The following is a 16349-nucleotide window of genomic DNA, read 5'->3' as shown; positions in this document are numbered from 1 at the left end:
ACAGTGTTTCATGAAAAAAAGATGACCAAGTGGACTTTGTGTAGCTTAAATGTGTAATCATCTACTAAAATTCAGCAAAAGAAGCCTAACAGAGACTGATTGATGGATACAGCTCTGAATCTCATCCACTGCCATATTTCTTTGATGGATGGATGACTTTTATTTCTCTGTTGACTCACACTCCACAGGAATCTCCAATCAGGCTGAACTTATCAAGCGTGAAAAACCATTTGAAAGGAAGGCTGAGAGGGACAGAAGAAAACAAGAAGGTCCTTTCTCTTTTTCCTGCTTGGAAAGTTCATTATTCCTCAAGCTCCCCTCTGTCTGAAAAGCAGCCCCCTACTCCTCTACCTTACTTTTTCCTTTTTTTAGTCCACGCCTCGCCTCCTCACAAGCCAACACTGTGAGTGCCTAACACTAGTTTTTCTTTTACTATAGCGCCGCCTCCATTCTCTCACTGGGTCTTTTATTCCCTCATCCCCGCCTTTGCTCCCTCCTTTCCTTTCCTCTCTCCTCCCCCTCTCCTCTTTCTCCTGTCGCTCTCTTCATTTCTGGTTGCTCAAACCAACCAGCTCAAAGCCAAAGAGCTACTCTGTCCCTCTCACACTGACCGAGCTTTAAACAAGAATTATTCCCCTGAACAACTGAGAAATTACAGAGGAAGTTGCTCAAGCCTAAGGTACAGGAACTTCTTTTTTAAATTATTATTTTTTTTTTTTAGCATTTTACCATTGAATATGTCTACAAATGCATTTTACAATTTGATCAGTAACTGTATTTTTGTGTGTCTGTATGTGAACAACTCAACCTATAAATCAGTATCAGCATAGACCCAAACTCTACACGTGTGTTGTAGTTTCTCATGTTTACGTATGAGGAAATCATTCATGCTTTCATAGATATGGGTGCAACGTATGTGTTCTTCACTCAGAAATGAATTTTGAGTATTTTCTTGGTTTTATATTGCATTTTTGGGAGTTTGCAATGTTCCACTGACATTACATTTTCTACATATGAAAGAGCACATGTCTTTTGATGATTTTGTATCCCTTTTAATACCAGTTTGTGTGCACAGGATATGTGGTGGGAGGTTATGAGTGACTATACAGTGTAGAACAGTAGTGCACTACGTACTCTACAAAATTGCTAAAATAACAAATTTGATATCTGACCCATTTCTGGACTGAAGTGTGACAGACTGTTTAGCAACACATTTTACTAATGCTTTCAATATGACCTTTCCTCAAATCAGGTAACTGTTAAACCTCAAACCAAAGGAGAACAGGTGTAACAGACAGAGGGGAGAGCGACAGGTAACAAGTGAATCACCTTTCCGGTGTTCAGATCAGTGCAGTTCAAGTTTCTAGGTGTTTATAACAGATCTGAAGATTTCTGCGGCAGCCATGACTCAGAGCAATGGGGAGAACCCTCAGAGGACCCGGAGTGGTCTCCACCAGATCCGGGCTGGCATCCAGTCCCGGTCGCTACTGGCCAAGAAAAGAGTGGAAAACATCACAAAGAGTGATGTGAAAGCATTCTTCATAAGAAATGCCTTTGTGATATTTACCGTTGCTGCTGTCATTATTGGTGAGTGGAAATGTGTTTTTTTTATGTTTAATTGACTCAGTTTCAGATTGTGGAATCTTTTCATCTTTCAGGATTTAGTTGATTTAAAATGTGACATTATATGACCTCCTCGCCTTTCCTCTCCATCTATCACCCCTTTACCCCTCCTCTGTTCAAATTTGTAAAGAAGAAGGTTCCAGATTCACATTGACGAAACAATCCATCAATCTGGTGTGACCAACTCTCCTCTGGCAGAGCGGAAGAAGGAAAAGAATAGAAACAAACTCACCGGATGAGAGAATAGAGGAAGGTCAGATGGACTTACCAGACTGGCCTTTATTTGACCCTGCAGCTGACCCTTGCCATTAACCTGTGAATCTTACGCAGTAGGAAGTGAACCAGGCCCACCCACTGCCAGCACATCTGCAGCCCTGGTAGAATTACACAGTGCCATGACAGACTCAGTTGATTGATTGTTAAACTCAGGATATACTTTACTTCAGGTTGTCGGGTCAGCCACCTGGGCCTCTTGTTGAATGAGTGCTGCAGTGGAGAAAATCAGGTTTCAAAAATGGATAAATGAATGCAGGATAGTGGCAGTTGCACAATCTTTGCAACTGGTGTTTCAAAGGAAATGGTTAATATGTATCCTCCCCTCCTGCCAAAATGCCAGCAGGTTTTATTCTCAGAAATGATCCCATATTCAAATACTTTCACCTTTAACAGTATTGTCCCATTGCCAATGAGTTCACTGTGTTTTAAATAACTGAAAACAAGTAATTAAAACGTGTTTCAACTTTCAGGTGTTATTTTTGGACCCTGAAACAAATCAGTATTACTATGGTTTTGATACTCATTTTATTCAACTATACACATCAAATCTGGGACTCTTTTAACGCCTGTTCTTGTTGACATCAAAAAATGTATTTTTTTAAATCAAATTTTGAATTTTCTTCCATGTCTGATCTTTGCATCAGGTATAATCCTGGGATTTGCCTTGCGACCTTACAAAATGTCTTATCGCGAAGTGAAGTTCTTCTCTTTTCCCGGAGAGCTGCTGATGAGAATGCTTCAGATGCTGGTGCTGCCCCTGCTGATTTCCAGTCTCATCACAGGTATGAGCATCAACACATTTTTGTATCATGGCAGCAAAATGTACAGCCTAGCATTCATTAATTTAGTTCATTCACCTCCTATTATTTTATTATTTTTCATATGATACATTTGAACAGTCAGACTGCAAGATATTGGTATTTTACAAATGAGGCATATACAGGTTTTTACTGTGTCTTAACTTTTTCTGTCACTAACACCAGATATATGAATTAAATTAAATAATTTACTATTTGACAATTTTGTACACACCTGAGGTTTATGCATAATCCTCCCACATGATTGTGACAATATTACAGTGACTAAAGCGTTCATCAGCTATTTTTAGTTTAAACGTGCCTCAGATTCCTAAAATAAGCCTGCACAGCTTAGACATTTGCAATTCTAGTCTGTGTGATGTTTTCATCTAAATTTGCATCAAACAACTTAGTCATTACACAACACGACTGTACCTATCCCCTGATATCACAACCCTCCCCAAACTTTAGGATTTGGTTGAAATAACTGCTGCTGTATCTTCAAATACTGTGTTTAGTCTGAAGTGAAAGTACAGCACAGAATTAGTTTGCACACATCAAAAAGGTTTGATCACCGTCTGTCTCTGTGTATATATATATATATACAGTATGTACATGTTTTTCTCACGTTTTTCAGTTAATACATGTTTTCTGTCTACAATGCTCATAGCAGTAACAGTGTTGTATGTTGTTTTGTGGCTCCACTGACCACCATGTGCCCTCTGAGTGGCAGTGTTTTTTCAGCCGATGCTGTTTGTTGGTTTTGGGTCCTGTGGTGGACGGAGCTAGGATGACCTCACGAAAGAGCGAGAACGACAGAAAGAGAGAGAGAGAGAGAGAGAGAGAGAGAGAGAGAGAGAGAGAGAGAGAGAGAGAGAGAGAGAGAGAGAGAGAGAGAGAGAGAGAGAGAGAGAGAGAGAGAGAGAGAGAGAGAGAGAGAGAGAGAGAGAGAGAGATATTTTCTGGACGGACCAGTCTCAGCAGTCACATGCTTGACCCATGTTGTAATGGCCTTGATCTCGATACAACATAACCAACGATGTCTTTATTGAATAAGCAATTCAGAGTTAGTGGACTAGATTACGTTGTGGTATTTAGGCCTGTGTGCCAGAAAAACATACACACATGACACTGATGTTTTCACTCCTAATCCAGGGATGTAGTGAGTCCATTCGTCACTGGCGATATGGTTATTAAATCCATTCAGATATACAGTGATGCTTTCTTCCAGAGGCAATGGCCAGTGGCTTTTTATTGAGCAGAACCAATACTTGTTTTGGAAGTATAAGTATACGTAAGTATAGGTAGACTTATGACACATGAGAGTTTCCAAAAACACTGATCCGCAGTAGTGAGTGACTAATGTAGGATGGACATAATGTGGCCAAATGTCCAGTCACAGAGCAGTGATTGACAGAGCGAGGGGCCAGTCTCCTGGAGGGATGGCACGGACCGATAATGTACGATAATAACCTGCTTTGTGTTGCAGCAGGGCGTAACATTGTCACATGACGCAGCTACAACATGTGGAAACCAACAAAGAGTGCTGTTCTGTAGTCATCAGGCACACAGCTTGTGTATCGTGTGTGTTTTTCCGTATTCAAATTTGGTCTCTAATGTTTTCAGCTATCATTATACAAAAAAAGATTACTACATTTCTGAAAATAACATACTTTACAACGGTAGCTTATTTTGTTTTTTTTCACCCTCCATTGAACTTTAAACTTGCTTGAGTTTAGGTCATTTGTCACAGTGACTGTCACATTTCTATGTGTTTATGTTTCATTGCATACTGATAAGGTTGTAAGTCAAAATTCATTTAGAAAGTCTACACTTGATCACTGCTCAACAATAACATACCTTATATTTATGTGACTTTGTGTACGATGGCACAGTTTTGAAAAGATTTTATTGGCATCAGCCAGAAAGGTAGCAGGCTGCTAACTAGATCAATGAATAACAGCAAATAGACAGAACGTTCAACCATAGTGAATGCCGAACAAGCCGTTAAATCCAAAAAACTCGACCCCCTGGATTCTAAAATGTTATTTCAGAATGCAGATAAGATCAAATTGGATGTTTTGTATTCTCTGCATACCCACTTGTTCACACAGTATAATATTTAAGGATACTGCCACGGTCCTCACCATGATCACTTCAAACACAACTTATGTTTGCCACAAAATCCATATTTATTTCAGGTTTTTTCGTTGTGATAGCTGAGAGTCCACCATAAAGTATTTATAGAGCTCAGAAGAGGCTGGACACAGGGCGAGGGGATATGGGCAATAAAAAGAGGAAAAGAAGATTATTACAGAGGAGTATGCTGGAGGGGAAGTTTGAAGGGCAAGGAGCCAAGGGGAAGACTAGGAGTAAAGAAAGGAGAAAAATGGAGAGGAGGATGAAGGAGGGTATTACATTAAATAGCTGAACAGATGTTTGGTTTGCTAAGTGTAATAGTAACAGCAATAGTATTAAAATAATGAAGAAATTATCCAATAAAGTTCACTCATGGATTCCATATTTTACATATAATATGTCAAATGTATGTGCATCTCTTTCTTTTTTTAAGTGTAACTAAATAGTTTTTTATTGGAGGTCCAGGGAGCACTCATTATTTAATTTAGTTGTAATCATTGATGTATCTTGTTGTATATTAAATATAAAACTTCACTAAAACATGTCAATGTCTCTTATCAAGTATAATAGGTAAATCTGGCAGTGTAAAAACACCATCTCATTAAATCGAGTAGAGTACAAAAGTTTCACACAAATGGAAACATTCAAGTGAAGTATATGTATAATAAAACTCTACTGTACAGTAGCCTACCTCTGTGTATGTTAATAGTTTGACCAGTTTTAACTATATCTTAAAATTAAGCAAATGAAAAGGTTAGCAGCTGTCCACTTGGATTTGGTTTTTAATGACATGTTTTTTCTGGGATCATATAGCTAACAAAATGAAACATTGCTAAAATTTCAGTGCTAAAATTTCTTTCATCTCATGAGCATATATGTTGTTTTATATGAGCAAAGTTAGCTCATCATTTCCAACACTGTTGATTCATAATAGACTACACTAATGATGAAGACAAACACTAACATTACATAGTGATTTTCCATATTGTAATTTTGCTATTTTGGTCTATTCTGTACACACAACATCTACTGCATGTCTGTCCCTACTGGAGATATGACTTCACTTAACATCTGGCACATTAAAAGGAAATGGATTTGGAGAATATTTAAGGATCAGAAATTCAGTGGTTTCTGTATCAAGAAAGAATTTGTTGCTGTGTTTTATTGCTAATGTCTTATTGCAGGTTGCATCCATGTTTCATTTGTAGCATTATACAAACGTACATGCTGCACATTCAAGTTCATTTAGTTATAATAAAATTGATTTTACCAAGATGACCATAGGTTGAATCTATGTGTCGCTGTTATATTGTAACTATTGAAGAGCTGAGGAGTTTTGGCTTGAAAAGTGAATAAAGTGACTAAAGTAATAAATTGATTGTAAAAATAGCTGGCAGTTAACTGTTTAATCAATTATCGATCAACTATTAAACTCATGTTGTAATGATATTTTTCGAGCAAGACTTCAGATAAAGTCTTGCTAGAACTGCAAATCTCATTTCTGCCCAGCAATAGTGGATGTTAATTGCCCTCCGGACAGACCTCTTGCAGTTCATGTCCTGAGCTTCAACTCTCCCCCCCTGAAGTAGGCCTACTTTTGTATTTGATGAACATTCCCCATATGTGAAAGAAAGTCATTCTCCTTGCTCTCTTTTCAGCGGATGGAATTGGTGGGGCTGTGTCCTTTGTTGCCTGGACAACAGGTCGGGGATCATTGTGTGCGTGTGGGGCTGACAAAGTCAACAAGTTTTCCCAGGGCCGTCAGAAAAGGAATAGGAGGACAGCAGAAAAAAGGGGGATGGTGAGGGGGAAAAGGGTGGCAATGAAAGAGGATTGCAGCAATAAGATCAGCGTGCAAGAAAAAAGAGACGGAGTAGGGAAGATGTGGGGGTTGGAGTGGAGGAAGAGCAAGGAAGGTGGGGGGCTGGGGGTGCCCTGAAACGAGAGGTGGTGATGGAGGGGTGGTGGGGAGAGGAGGTGAAGAATTTCGGAGAAGAGAATGAAGGGAGGGAAGGATGAAGAGGGGACAAAGAGGATAAAAAAGATTTGGATGAAAGCCCAAATCCTAGGCATGTTGAAACAAGAGGAACAGAGAGGGCCAAAGCAGGGGCAGTAGGTACACCCACGGACACAATCTAGCACACATACATGCACACACACACTTTAGTATACACAGTGACACATATAAAAGGAACATAAACATTCACACGAATCTTGCTTCGCCTTGTACTGCTCTGAATGAAGATAATAATAGGTCCTGACACTTTGAAAATACAACACCACTGCCATGCCTATTCATACAGCTAGTCTGCTTCCAAAATACAGTCCACAGAATAGCCATATTTCTTTTACCACCATTATTCGCACAAAGTCTGTTTAATGCTATTAGGGCTGTGGATGATGGTTTAGCCCAGTGGCTCCGTGACTCCATCAAAGTTTTTTCTGGCACGCATAAAACTGCATAAAGCAGAGTTTTTTCTCCACAGTAGTTTGTCAATTCCCTGCCATCATTGTTAAAACTACTTCTTAAGCAACCTTAAATCAAGTCGTGGTTTTCAATAGGCCTATAAAATTGATGGTAGGATATAATTTGATAGTATCCAACCTTTCTTTTAGGAATGCAAATGTTGCCAGACATAGACGGGAAGCAGAGTATTTATCTGAAATTTGATCACCAGCTGTTCAATATTATGCTGCTTCTGTATAAAACATTGCTCAATGTTGTATCTCAGCTACAGTCCATTCTATGCTTTGGCCATGGCTTGATGCCTCGTAGTACATGTGATTTTTTTACTCTGAATTCAAACATCTTTGCTAAATCTTTTTCTCCCAGACACAAATAGTCAGTTGAGGTCAGGCTTTTTATCTGCAACTGACATCTATGTCTGTGTTCACAATAAACTTGCATTACAAGTAGACAAGTAGAGACATACAGCACTGTTTTATTATCAAATAAAGAATTTGAAACCAAATGATCACAGTTTTCTCTGTAATTTAGTTCATGTGAATATACAATATGTAAACAGATGTTCTGTATTTGATCATCCCCTGGGTGCTTTACAGTAGGTGTGTTCTCTACCAGTAAAGGTCATAGTCAGTTTGTGTTTCTTACCACTCTTTGTTCCCATAGATAGTTAGTCAGATAATCTGGATGGATGTATTCCACCTATAATTACAGCACCTTTTCCCAGGCTAACTGTAGACTCACAGGGACAGACATTATTAATACATGTATGCAGCTCTGAGGTCATGGGACAGCATGACCACAGATGATAGGGATGTTTTTCTTCCAAATGCAGAAACAACAACAAAGATAGGAATATTCAGGGTTTTTTATTTACTTAATTCTAAGATTTATACACTCTATTTGAACATGCACAGACTCTCTTGATACTATTACATGTGCATTTAATAGTTGTTTTCTTATTTTGTGTTTGGGTAATTTAAGTTTCTAGTTACTTAAACCAAATGTGTAATTGTGAAGGAGATGTATGTAATTAATATAAAATAATGAAATGCTTGAATCTACACTATTGATGAATTCATTCATTAATCAACTAATCAATCCATATACAAGGAGCTGCTACATGCACTACTGTTGCACTGTGCTCCACCTAAAGGTAGTGATTGAAACTCCAATAGCACATCTCATTCTGTGCAGCATTCTTCTCTCCTCATTCACTGTTATTCATGCTTCTGATAATATGAGCTAGAGATCAAGTACCAGTGGATAATTGACACTAAAGACACTTATTTTAAACACATTATGGAGGATAAACTGTGCAACACTGGCATACAATAAAATATATATTTCCCTTTCAGGTATGGCTGCTCTAGACAGCCGTGCATCTGGTAAAATGGGTATGAGGGCGGTAGTCTACTACACCACCACAACTGTGATTGCTGTGTTCATTGGGATCGTCATGGTGCTCATTATTCACCCTGGAAAAGGATCAAAGGATGAGTTTACCAAGCAGCAGAAGATAGAGCAGATAAGCCCGGCTGATGCATTTCTCGACCTCATCAGGTACCTACACACACTACTTCAACAACCAAACATAAACTTTCAAGATTTCCTATGATCTCCCCATTTAAATCTATAATAGTCACACAGATGGAGGTGTTGATAAAAAGACACATTTATTGAATGAAGGATTTTTTTGTATTTCGTTTTGGATGAGGTGCATTCATTTGTAAGTAATTTGTTCATCCTAATAACACTATACTGTTTTGCAGAAACATGTTCCCTCCTAACCTTGTGGAGGCTTGCACTAAACAGGTAACTCTCCCTCTACATTCTTACCCTCTCCTTCCTTATCCTGCCCAGTTATCTGTATGTTTAATTTTTTCCCATTAATTCTCTCCCTTTAGAATGTCCTCATCAGAACCTGAGTGTTCATTTATTGTGCGTACTTTTGGAGCTTCTTCAGCACTGGGTTGCTTTATTTTTTCCATATAATAAAATACTATTTCAGCAGAGATCCCCATTACAATGGAAGCTAATTGTATAGTACTATTAGCAATGACAATTCTTGTGCAACTGTTTAGGAAAAGCGGAAAGAAACATTCTAGAAATATTCTTTTTTTCAGATGGTTTTGTTTTGGATACCTAAAAGGGATTAAATCATTCTAAGCTGCCTATGCTTACACCTACAGCCTTACTTGTGAGCTGAAGCCCTAAACCATTTTCTCTTCTTCATTCCAACACAATCTATACTTTGAGGAAAGATGCTGGCAGGGTTGTAAGATTTGCACTAGATGAACAGCTGCAGTTTTTAAACAGCTAGTTTATTGAGCGTATGTAAATTGTTTACCTTTTCCTTTTTCAGACATGCAAATGTCAGCCTAACATGATATATTCACCATCATAGTTTAGCATGCCAGCATAGTATTAATTAATAATGATTTCAAATAAAAATCCTGATAGGGACACCATATTTCCTGGCAATCCTTCTAAAATTTCTCGAGCGATTTCACTCAAAACCACAAATGTGAAATATGAAACAGAGGAAAAGTCATAGGATCACCAACGTCATTAGAGTTAATCCTCTGGATAATGTGAAAAACAAATTCACAGCAAGCCATCAAAAGATTGATATTGAGATATTACTGTGGCCCAGACTGACATTGCCACCCAGAAACCAGATTTTAATTGCTGTTTAACCCATTCTTTTTACCTTTTAAAAAACAGTTCAAGACACAGTATGCCAAGAGAGTAGTCCAAGTGACGATGACAGTGAATGATACAATATTCACAGTCAATGGCAGCCAGGCGATATCCCGGGAGGAGATGATCCCAGTGCCGGGGAAAGTGGATGGAGTCAACGCTCTCGGTCTGGTGGTGTTTTCCATGTGCTTTGGTCTGATCATCGGTAGCATGAGGGAACAGGGGCAGCCCCTCAAGGACTTTTTCGACTGTCTCAATGAAGCCATCATGAGGCTGGTTGCCATAATCATGTGGTAAGTTCAAACATTGGATGATAGATGAATTATTGGATTTTGCAAAACATAAATAAAGTAACACCTACTAATCCTCAGGTATGCCCCTATCGGTATCTTGTTCCTAATTGCTGGTAAGATTGTGGAGATGGACGACATCACAACCATGGGTGGCCAGCTGGGCATGTACACAGTGACAGTCATCTGTGGCCTGCTCATCCATGCCCTCTTCGTCCTTCCAACACTCTACTTTGCCGTCACCAGGAAAAACCCCTTTGTCTTCATTGCAGGGATTTTACAGGCACTCATCACTGCCCTGGGAACATCCTCTAGGTATGTGATTGTACTTAGTGTAACGCAGCACCGTTCAAGCACACTTGAAATCTGAAGGACCTTCTTGTTCTAAAAGTACTTAAGGTTTTGCCCAATAATGATTTATGTTATGGTATAATGGTCATTTCTTGCATTTTAAAGTCATTGTTGGCTTGCAGTGAATTGTTTTAGGCTTTGGTATTCAGTTAGCCTCCCAGAATGCTACAGATAATCAGGGTCAGTAGTTTCATAACATTTATCACCCTAATTGACTGGTCACTATTAAAATAGTCAGAGCCACTTACTTCTCCTTTCTCTGTCTTTCTGCCACCCTCCCTCTTCCTTTATCCACTCTCAGTTCTGCCACTTTGCCCATCACTTTTAAATGCCTTGAGGAAAACAACAAGGTGGACAAGCGTGTGACCCGTTTTGTACTCCCTGTAGGTGCCACCATAAACATGGATGGCACAGCCCTGTACGAAGCCCTGGCAGCCATCTTTATTGCTCAGGTTAATGACTATGACCTTAACTTCGGACAGATTCTCACCATCAGGTATGTAATTTACAGAATGCTTGAAAATCTACTTTTGCTCTTTAAGTATTCATTAACTGTTTTTAATGACTTAAATGCACCTAAAATGATCTGATTCAGTAAACCTGGTCTGCTCTTTGAGTTGGATCATTTTTGTATATACAGGACATTACATTTGCTTTCATTAAATCACAGGTTCCAGCTTCATGGCGATCAACCAACCAACAGTTCAGCTGTTTTAAATAGTTGTGAAATAGTATTTCAGCCAAGGGAATGATTTGTTGAGCCTATCCAATACTATTACTGAGGAATGGTTGAAAGTTCAATTCTAGGACAAATCTGTCTTTTTTTTACTGTAAGAAATCATTTTTTGGACTATTCATATGTCTCTCTCTGTCTGTTTTTCACTTATATCCACTAGTATCACAGCCACAGCAGCCAGCATTGGAGCAGCTGGAATCCCTCAGGCAGGACTGGTTACCATGGTGATAGTGCTAACCTCTGTAGGCCTGCCCACTGATGACATCACACTTATCATTGCAGTTGATTGGTTCCTGTAAGTATTGGCTATATGTATGGTGTCAAGCTCATTTTGAATTCCCCCCCCCCCCCTAGTAGAACCAGTTAACTTATGAGCAGCACTCAAATGGGAAAATGTTAAGAGGAACAAAGAGGTTTTTGTCCTTAGGAAAAAGAAAAGTGTGTGTGTGTGTGTGTGTGTGTGGGTGTGTTTTCAATCAATTTCCATCCCGGAGGATTTTAAGGAGTTAAGGGATCACATTGATCTGCTGTATACTCCCGAGTGGATTACAGGACAGCTTCCAAAGACACTCCCCTGCACATTCCATGTCCCTCAATCCATCTGGTTTTCATTCAGTCGGCATCCAATCGAAGTGAAGCCCAGCTTCCTTCTATCTACTGGCTGTGTTTCACGTAGTTTGAAGTTTGCCTGGAGCAATTACAACTGTGCCTCCAGTTTTGGCATGATATTTTTTATGTACACAAAGATTTAATTTGCAATCTCCTCAGTGGCAATGTTGAATATTTAGTAATCATGTCTTTCTTTCTCTGCTTCCCCTCAGGGACCGATTGCGCACCACAACTAATGTCCTAGGAGACTCCATCGGTGCAGGTATAGTGGAGCACCTGTCTCGCCACGAGTTGAAGAATAAAGACCCAGAGGTGGGCAACTCGGTGGTGGAGGAGGCAGACAAGAAGCCTTATCAGCTCATCTGCCAGGAGAATGAGTATGAGAACGAGAGGCCTGCTGACAGCGAGACCAAGATGTAGTTTCATGAATTCTTATGAAAAACTTTACATTGAACCATTTTTCTGTTCTAAACTCTACTTTATTTCTCCATGTCAAAACCTTCTCACAAAATTGGAGGTCTCACCTGATCACATACAGCTAGAATAAATTTCACTATGAGCCAAGATGAGTTCCAGCAAAGTGTATGGTCTGATGTGGGTTTTCATGACACCAAGTAGAGAAAAACGATTCACTCTTGCATTGTTTTTCTAAGGGTTTGTGCTATGAAGTTTCCTACATGTGTCCACCACAGGGTGGCAGCTGTTTACTATATAGAATGAACTACTCTAGAGCCTGGTGGTTTGTGGCCTGCAAGCCATATCCAACTCCTCTCAGAACTATCGTGACTAATCTCAGCCACTAGAGGCCAGTATCAGTGCAAGTCTTAACACTGCAGCAGATTTACAGCCCAAAACTTGCACAGACTTTTTTCTGGCTTTAAAGTTGTTTTTATTTTTGTTTCTGTGGTGTTGTATGTGAAAAGAGGTCATTGAAGTGTGAGTGAAAATCTGTGGACTGATGTGAAAAGTGTTGGATATCATGCATATACACTGTGACCAGGCCAATTTAATTGGGGGAAAAGGGCTGTCTATTTACACATTACTGTACAGACATTAATGGCTTTAATTTCTATGATTTTGGTATTTTTGTACAGGTATAAATTTAATTAATCATGCCATTTATTAACTACATTGAGGTAAACATGTTTTCCTCATCCTAATTGTCCAAATCATTCTGCTATTGTTAGGCAAAAGAAGCTTTTAGAATACCATGGCAACTGTAATTGCGCCTGCCTTACCAGTCTTAATGGGTGAGGCAATCTTTTTTTCCCCTTTTTTTGTCCAGTCATTACAATCACTAGGACTGACGAACCAAAATCACTCAACCATGTTCTTACCTGTAAGTTTGCTTAGCAGAGATTTTGAACAGTAATCAATTAAGAATATTAAGCAATTATATTTTGACCAAAAAAAGAAGCACCAAAAATATGATCTTATTATTTGTAAGATTGAATGACATACAATTGGATCATACCCACCCATTACCGAACAAACTGATAACACACCAAGTGATGCAGTGATGATTAACAGAAAAATAGTAAGATAGTGTATTTCTAATAAATGGTCATTGTGTCACTCAGTGCCTCGAAAAAAACAAGCTCCTACCACAGAGTAGACCCTGTAACCTGGCTGTGGAATTCCAAATTATCTAGTTAGTGTGGAATATCTACTTTATATTAAATTAGTGAAATTGTAGTAGTAATTGTAATCAGTAGATTGGATATATTATTTTCTAAATGAGCTAGGCTACACTCAAGTCCTGAATATTTCCATGCGTAATGAGATCCAGTGCTTATTTCACGTGGTTTAATGTGGATGATTGCTGTAAAGTCATGGATTAAATTTCCACTCCCCAGCTTTTGCTTTGTTAGTTTGGATTTGTAAGTGCTGCTTTGTAGTTAAACTACTTCATTATATATAACAAATGCAACATTTACATAGAAATTGTATAGAAGATTATTATGAATATAATGTACTTGTATAGAGAAATGTAGATAAAAGTGTACATTAATTGTAGATTTCAAATGATAAAAGGTTACTTGAGAACTGTGTATGTAAAGATGCTGTAGCCCAGCTCCTGTCAAACCTCATGACCAAACTAACAATCCCTTATTTTCCTTTTATGAATGCAAAACTGGATGATTTAAAGGATCAAATGATTTCTTTTACAGACTTGAGGAAATGTAATAGTTTGTTTACAAATGCTGGTGTCTCTCCTCTCATGTGAGTGCAGACACACACACACACACACACACACACACACACACACACACACACACACACACACACTCACACACACACACACACACACGCACACACGCACGCACACACACACACACACACACACACACACACACACACACACACACACACAAACACACACCGAATAGTTTGTCTTGCATGGATTTAAAAAAATAAAAACAATAAAATCAGTGGTGTGTGGTGTTGTATCATTTTATAAAGAACATCTGAAAGACAAAATATGTAATCTGTGATTTTTAAACTGAGCCTTGATATTTGAATGAGATGACTACAAGTTTTTTAAATCCTTGCTTATCTGGCACATACCTGTTTTTGTAATGCAAAGATACAGAACAGATTAGTATGTGTAAGTGCAGGCTGTATCTTGCTTGAAGTCATGTTAGTGGTCATTTGAGCTGCAAAAGTCCAGCTTCATTCAGAGTATTGCCACCTCACTCTAACAACCTTTTCTAAAAGTTACTTGAGACGATTTGAAATGATGTATAATCCTCACATTTATCAAACGCTATTGCTGGCATCATGCGATCAAACAGTGATTTGATCTCCTATCAAAGTGAAACAGGTTGCAAACAAAACATTTCTTTGCAAAGAAGTCTGTAAATTTGGCCGCCAATGTCTAATCAAACAACTATGTCCTATTTTACACATAAGCATAATTACTGTATCTTGGTGTTGGCACATCTGAAGATATTTCATTAACTTACATGTAAATGCATATCCTTTACTTCTATTTTAAATACAAATGATTGCTTTGCCATCTGAGATATAAAAATAGCTTTGATGTAAAAGTATAAACCATAAGAAGTAGGCTACTTGATTTGATATGAACCCAGCCAGACAAGACCCAGATGCAAACACATAGTGCTTGAAACTTATAAGTGCATTTATTCAAGTGCTGACCTTCAGTATAGTATTGAGCTACTTGTAGGATACTTAACATATTTCCATTAAGGCTATTTTCATACTTTTACACCACTGCATTTTAGAAGGAAATATTGTACTTTTATGTAATTATGTTTTTTTCTTCTCTTACACACTGGAGGAAATAGAATAGTTAATTTGTTTACAGAAGCTGGTGTCTCCCTTGACAAGATAATTTCTCTCATGACTTTGCATGCAAGTGTGCATGCACACACATGCACATACACTTGTATCTCGTATGGATTTTTAAAAATAAAAACAATCAAATCAGTGATGTGTATTTATTATTTATAAAGAACATCTGAAAGACAGAATATGTAATCTGTGTAATCTTAAACTGAGCCTTGATATTTGAATAAGATGACTAAAGGCATTTTAAATCCTTGCTTATCTGGCACCTGTTTTTGTAATGCAAAATATATAAATTTTTAAATATCCTATATGGGGTCATAAGTGCATATTTGAAGTGTATACAAAAACAATATGTGTTGATTTAAAGGGATAGATATGTGTAGTAGCTCCTTGGCCTGTTCATCATCAGTAATTTTAATAATGATTCATTTATACGCGGGGTTGGGAAGGTTACTTTGGAAATAGGTTACAGATTACTAGTTATACCATTTGAAATGTAATAAAAAAATTAACTATTTCAATTACTTAGTCAAAGTAATGTAACTTATTACATTTGATTACATTTGAAATGTTCTAATGAACGTTTTAAACTGTTATGGTAAGTGTACCCATTGGGGCTGATTTCAGGTATTTTTCATGGATACTGACATGATTTATAAGGGAGATCATTTCTTATAAACCAAGATTTACTTTTCATTTTAAAATGTACTCATTAGTTCATGTAGATTTTGAAATATAAAATAAAGATGTTATATCATAATTTTAAAGGTCTGACTTTAGATGTAACCCCTTTTGTAATAATCATTTTCATAAGTAACTGTAAATTAATAACATGCAACTAGTTACTACCCAACACTGTTTATACGTGTAAAATATGTAAGACTTCACAGTTGACTGTACAGTAAATGGGCCAGAGACGTTATCGTTGTGTTACAGCGTCCTCTAGCGGCTTGCATGTGAAATGTTGCATGGCATTTTGTTTGGCGCCGATGGAGGGAGTCACTCCTGAGATCTTTGGTCAGTCAGACGGCAGAACTTCCGGTCGG

At 38.1% G+C, this 16349-nt stretch overlaps 1 protein-coding gene across 2 annotated transcripts; it reads left to right on the top strand.

Moving 5' to 3' along the window:
• The first annotated feature begins 523 nt into the window (after positions 1-523).
• Positions 524-14420, top strand: slc1a3a (solute carrier family 1 member 3a). Of its 2 annotated transcripts, XM_062417443.1 has the most exons (10): positions 524-679; positions 1253-1587; positions 2544-2681; positions 8658-8862; positions 9072-9114; positions 10027-10295; positions 10374-10607; positions 10945-11139; positions 11540-11674; positions 12201-14420. In XM_062417443.1, the coding sequence occupies exons 2-10, from the start codon at positions 1404-1406 to the stop codon at positions 12406-12408; spliced, it is 1611 nt and encodes a 536-aa protein (XP_062273427.1). In that variant the 5' UTR covers positions 524-679; positions 1253-1403; the 3' UTR covers positions 12409-14420. The 2 variants fall into 2 exon arrangements, with proteins under 2 accessions (XP_062273427.1, XP_062273428.1); XM_062417444.1 differs by lacking the exon at positions 12201-14420 and having other exon boundaries at positions 11031-11139.
• Positions 14421-16349: the final 1929 nt, after the last annotated feature.

Source organism: Scomber scombrus, chromosome 4, assembly GCF_963691925.1.
Source record: "Scomber scombrus chromosome 4, fScoSco1.1, whole genome shotgun sequence".
Taxonomy (NCBI): domain Eukaryota; kingdom Metazoa; phylum Chordata; class Actinopteri; order Scombriformes; family Scombridae; genus Scomber; species Scomber scombrus.
Note: the sequence above shows the minus strand (reverse complement) of the source record. Positions and strands in the feature narration are given on the sequence as shown.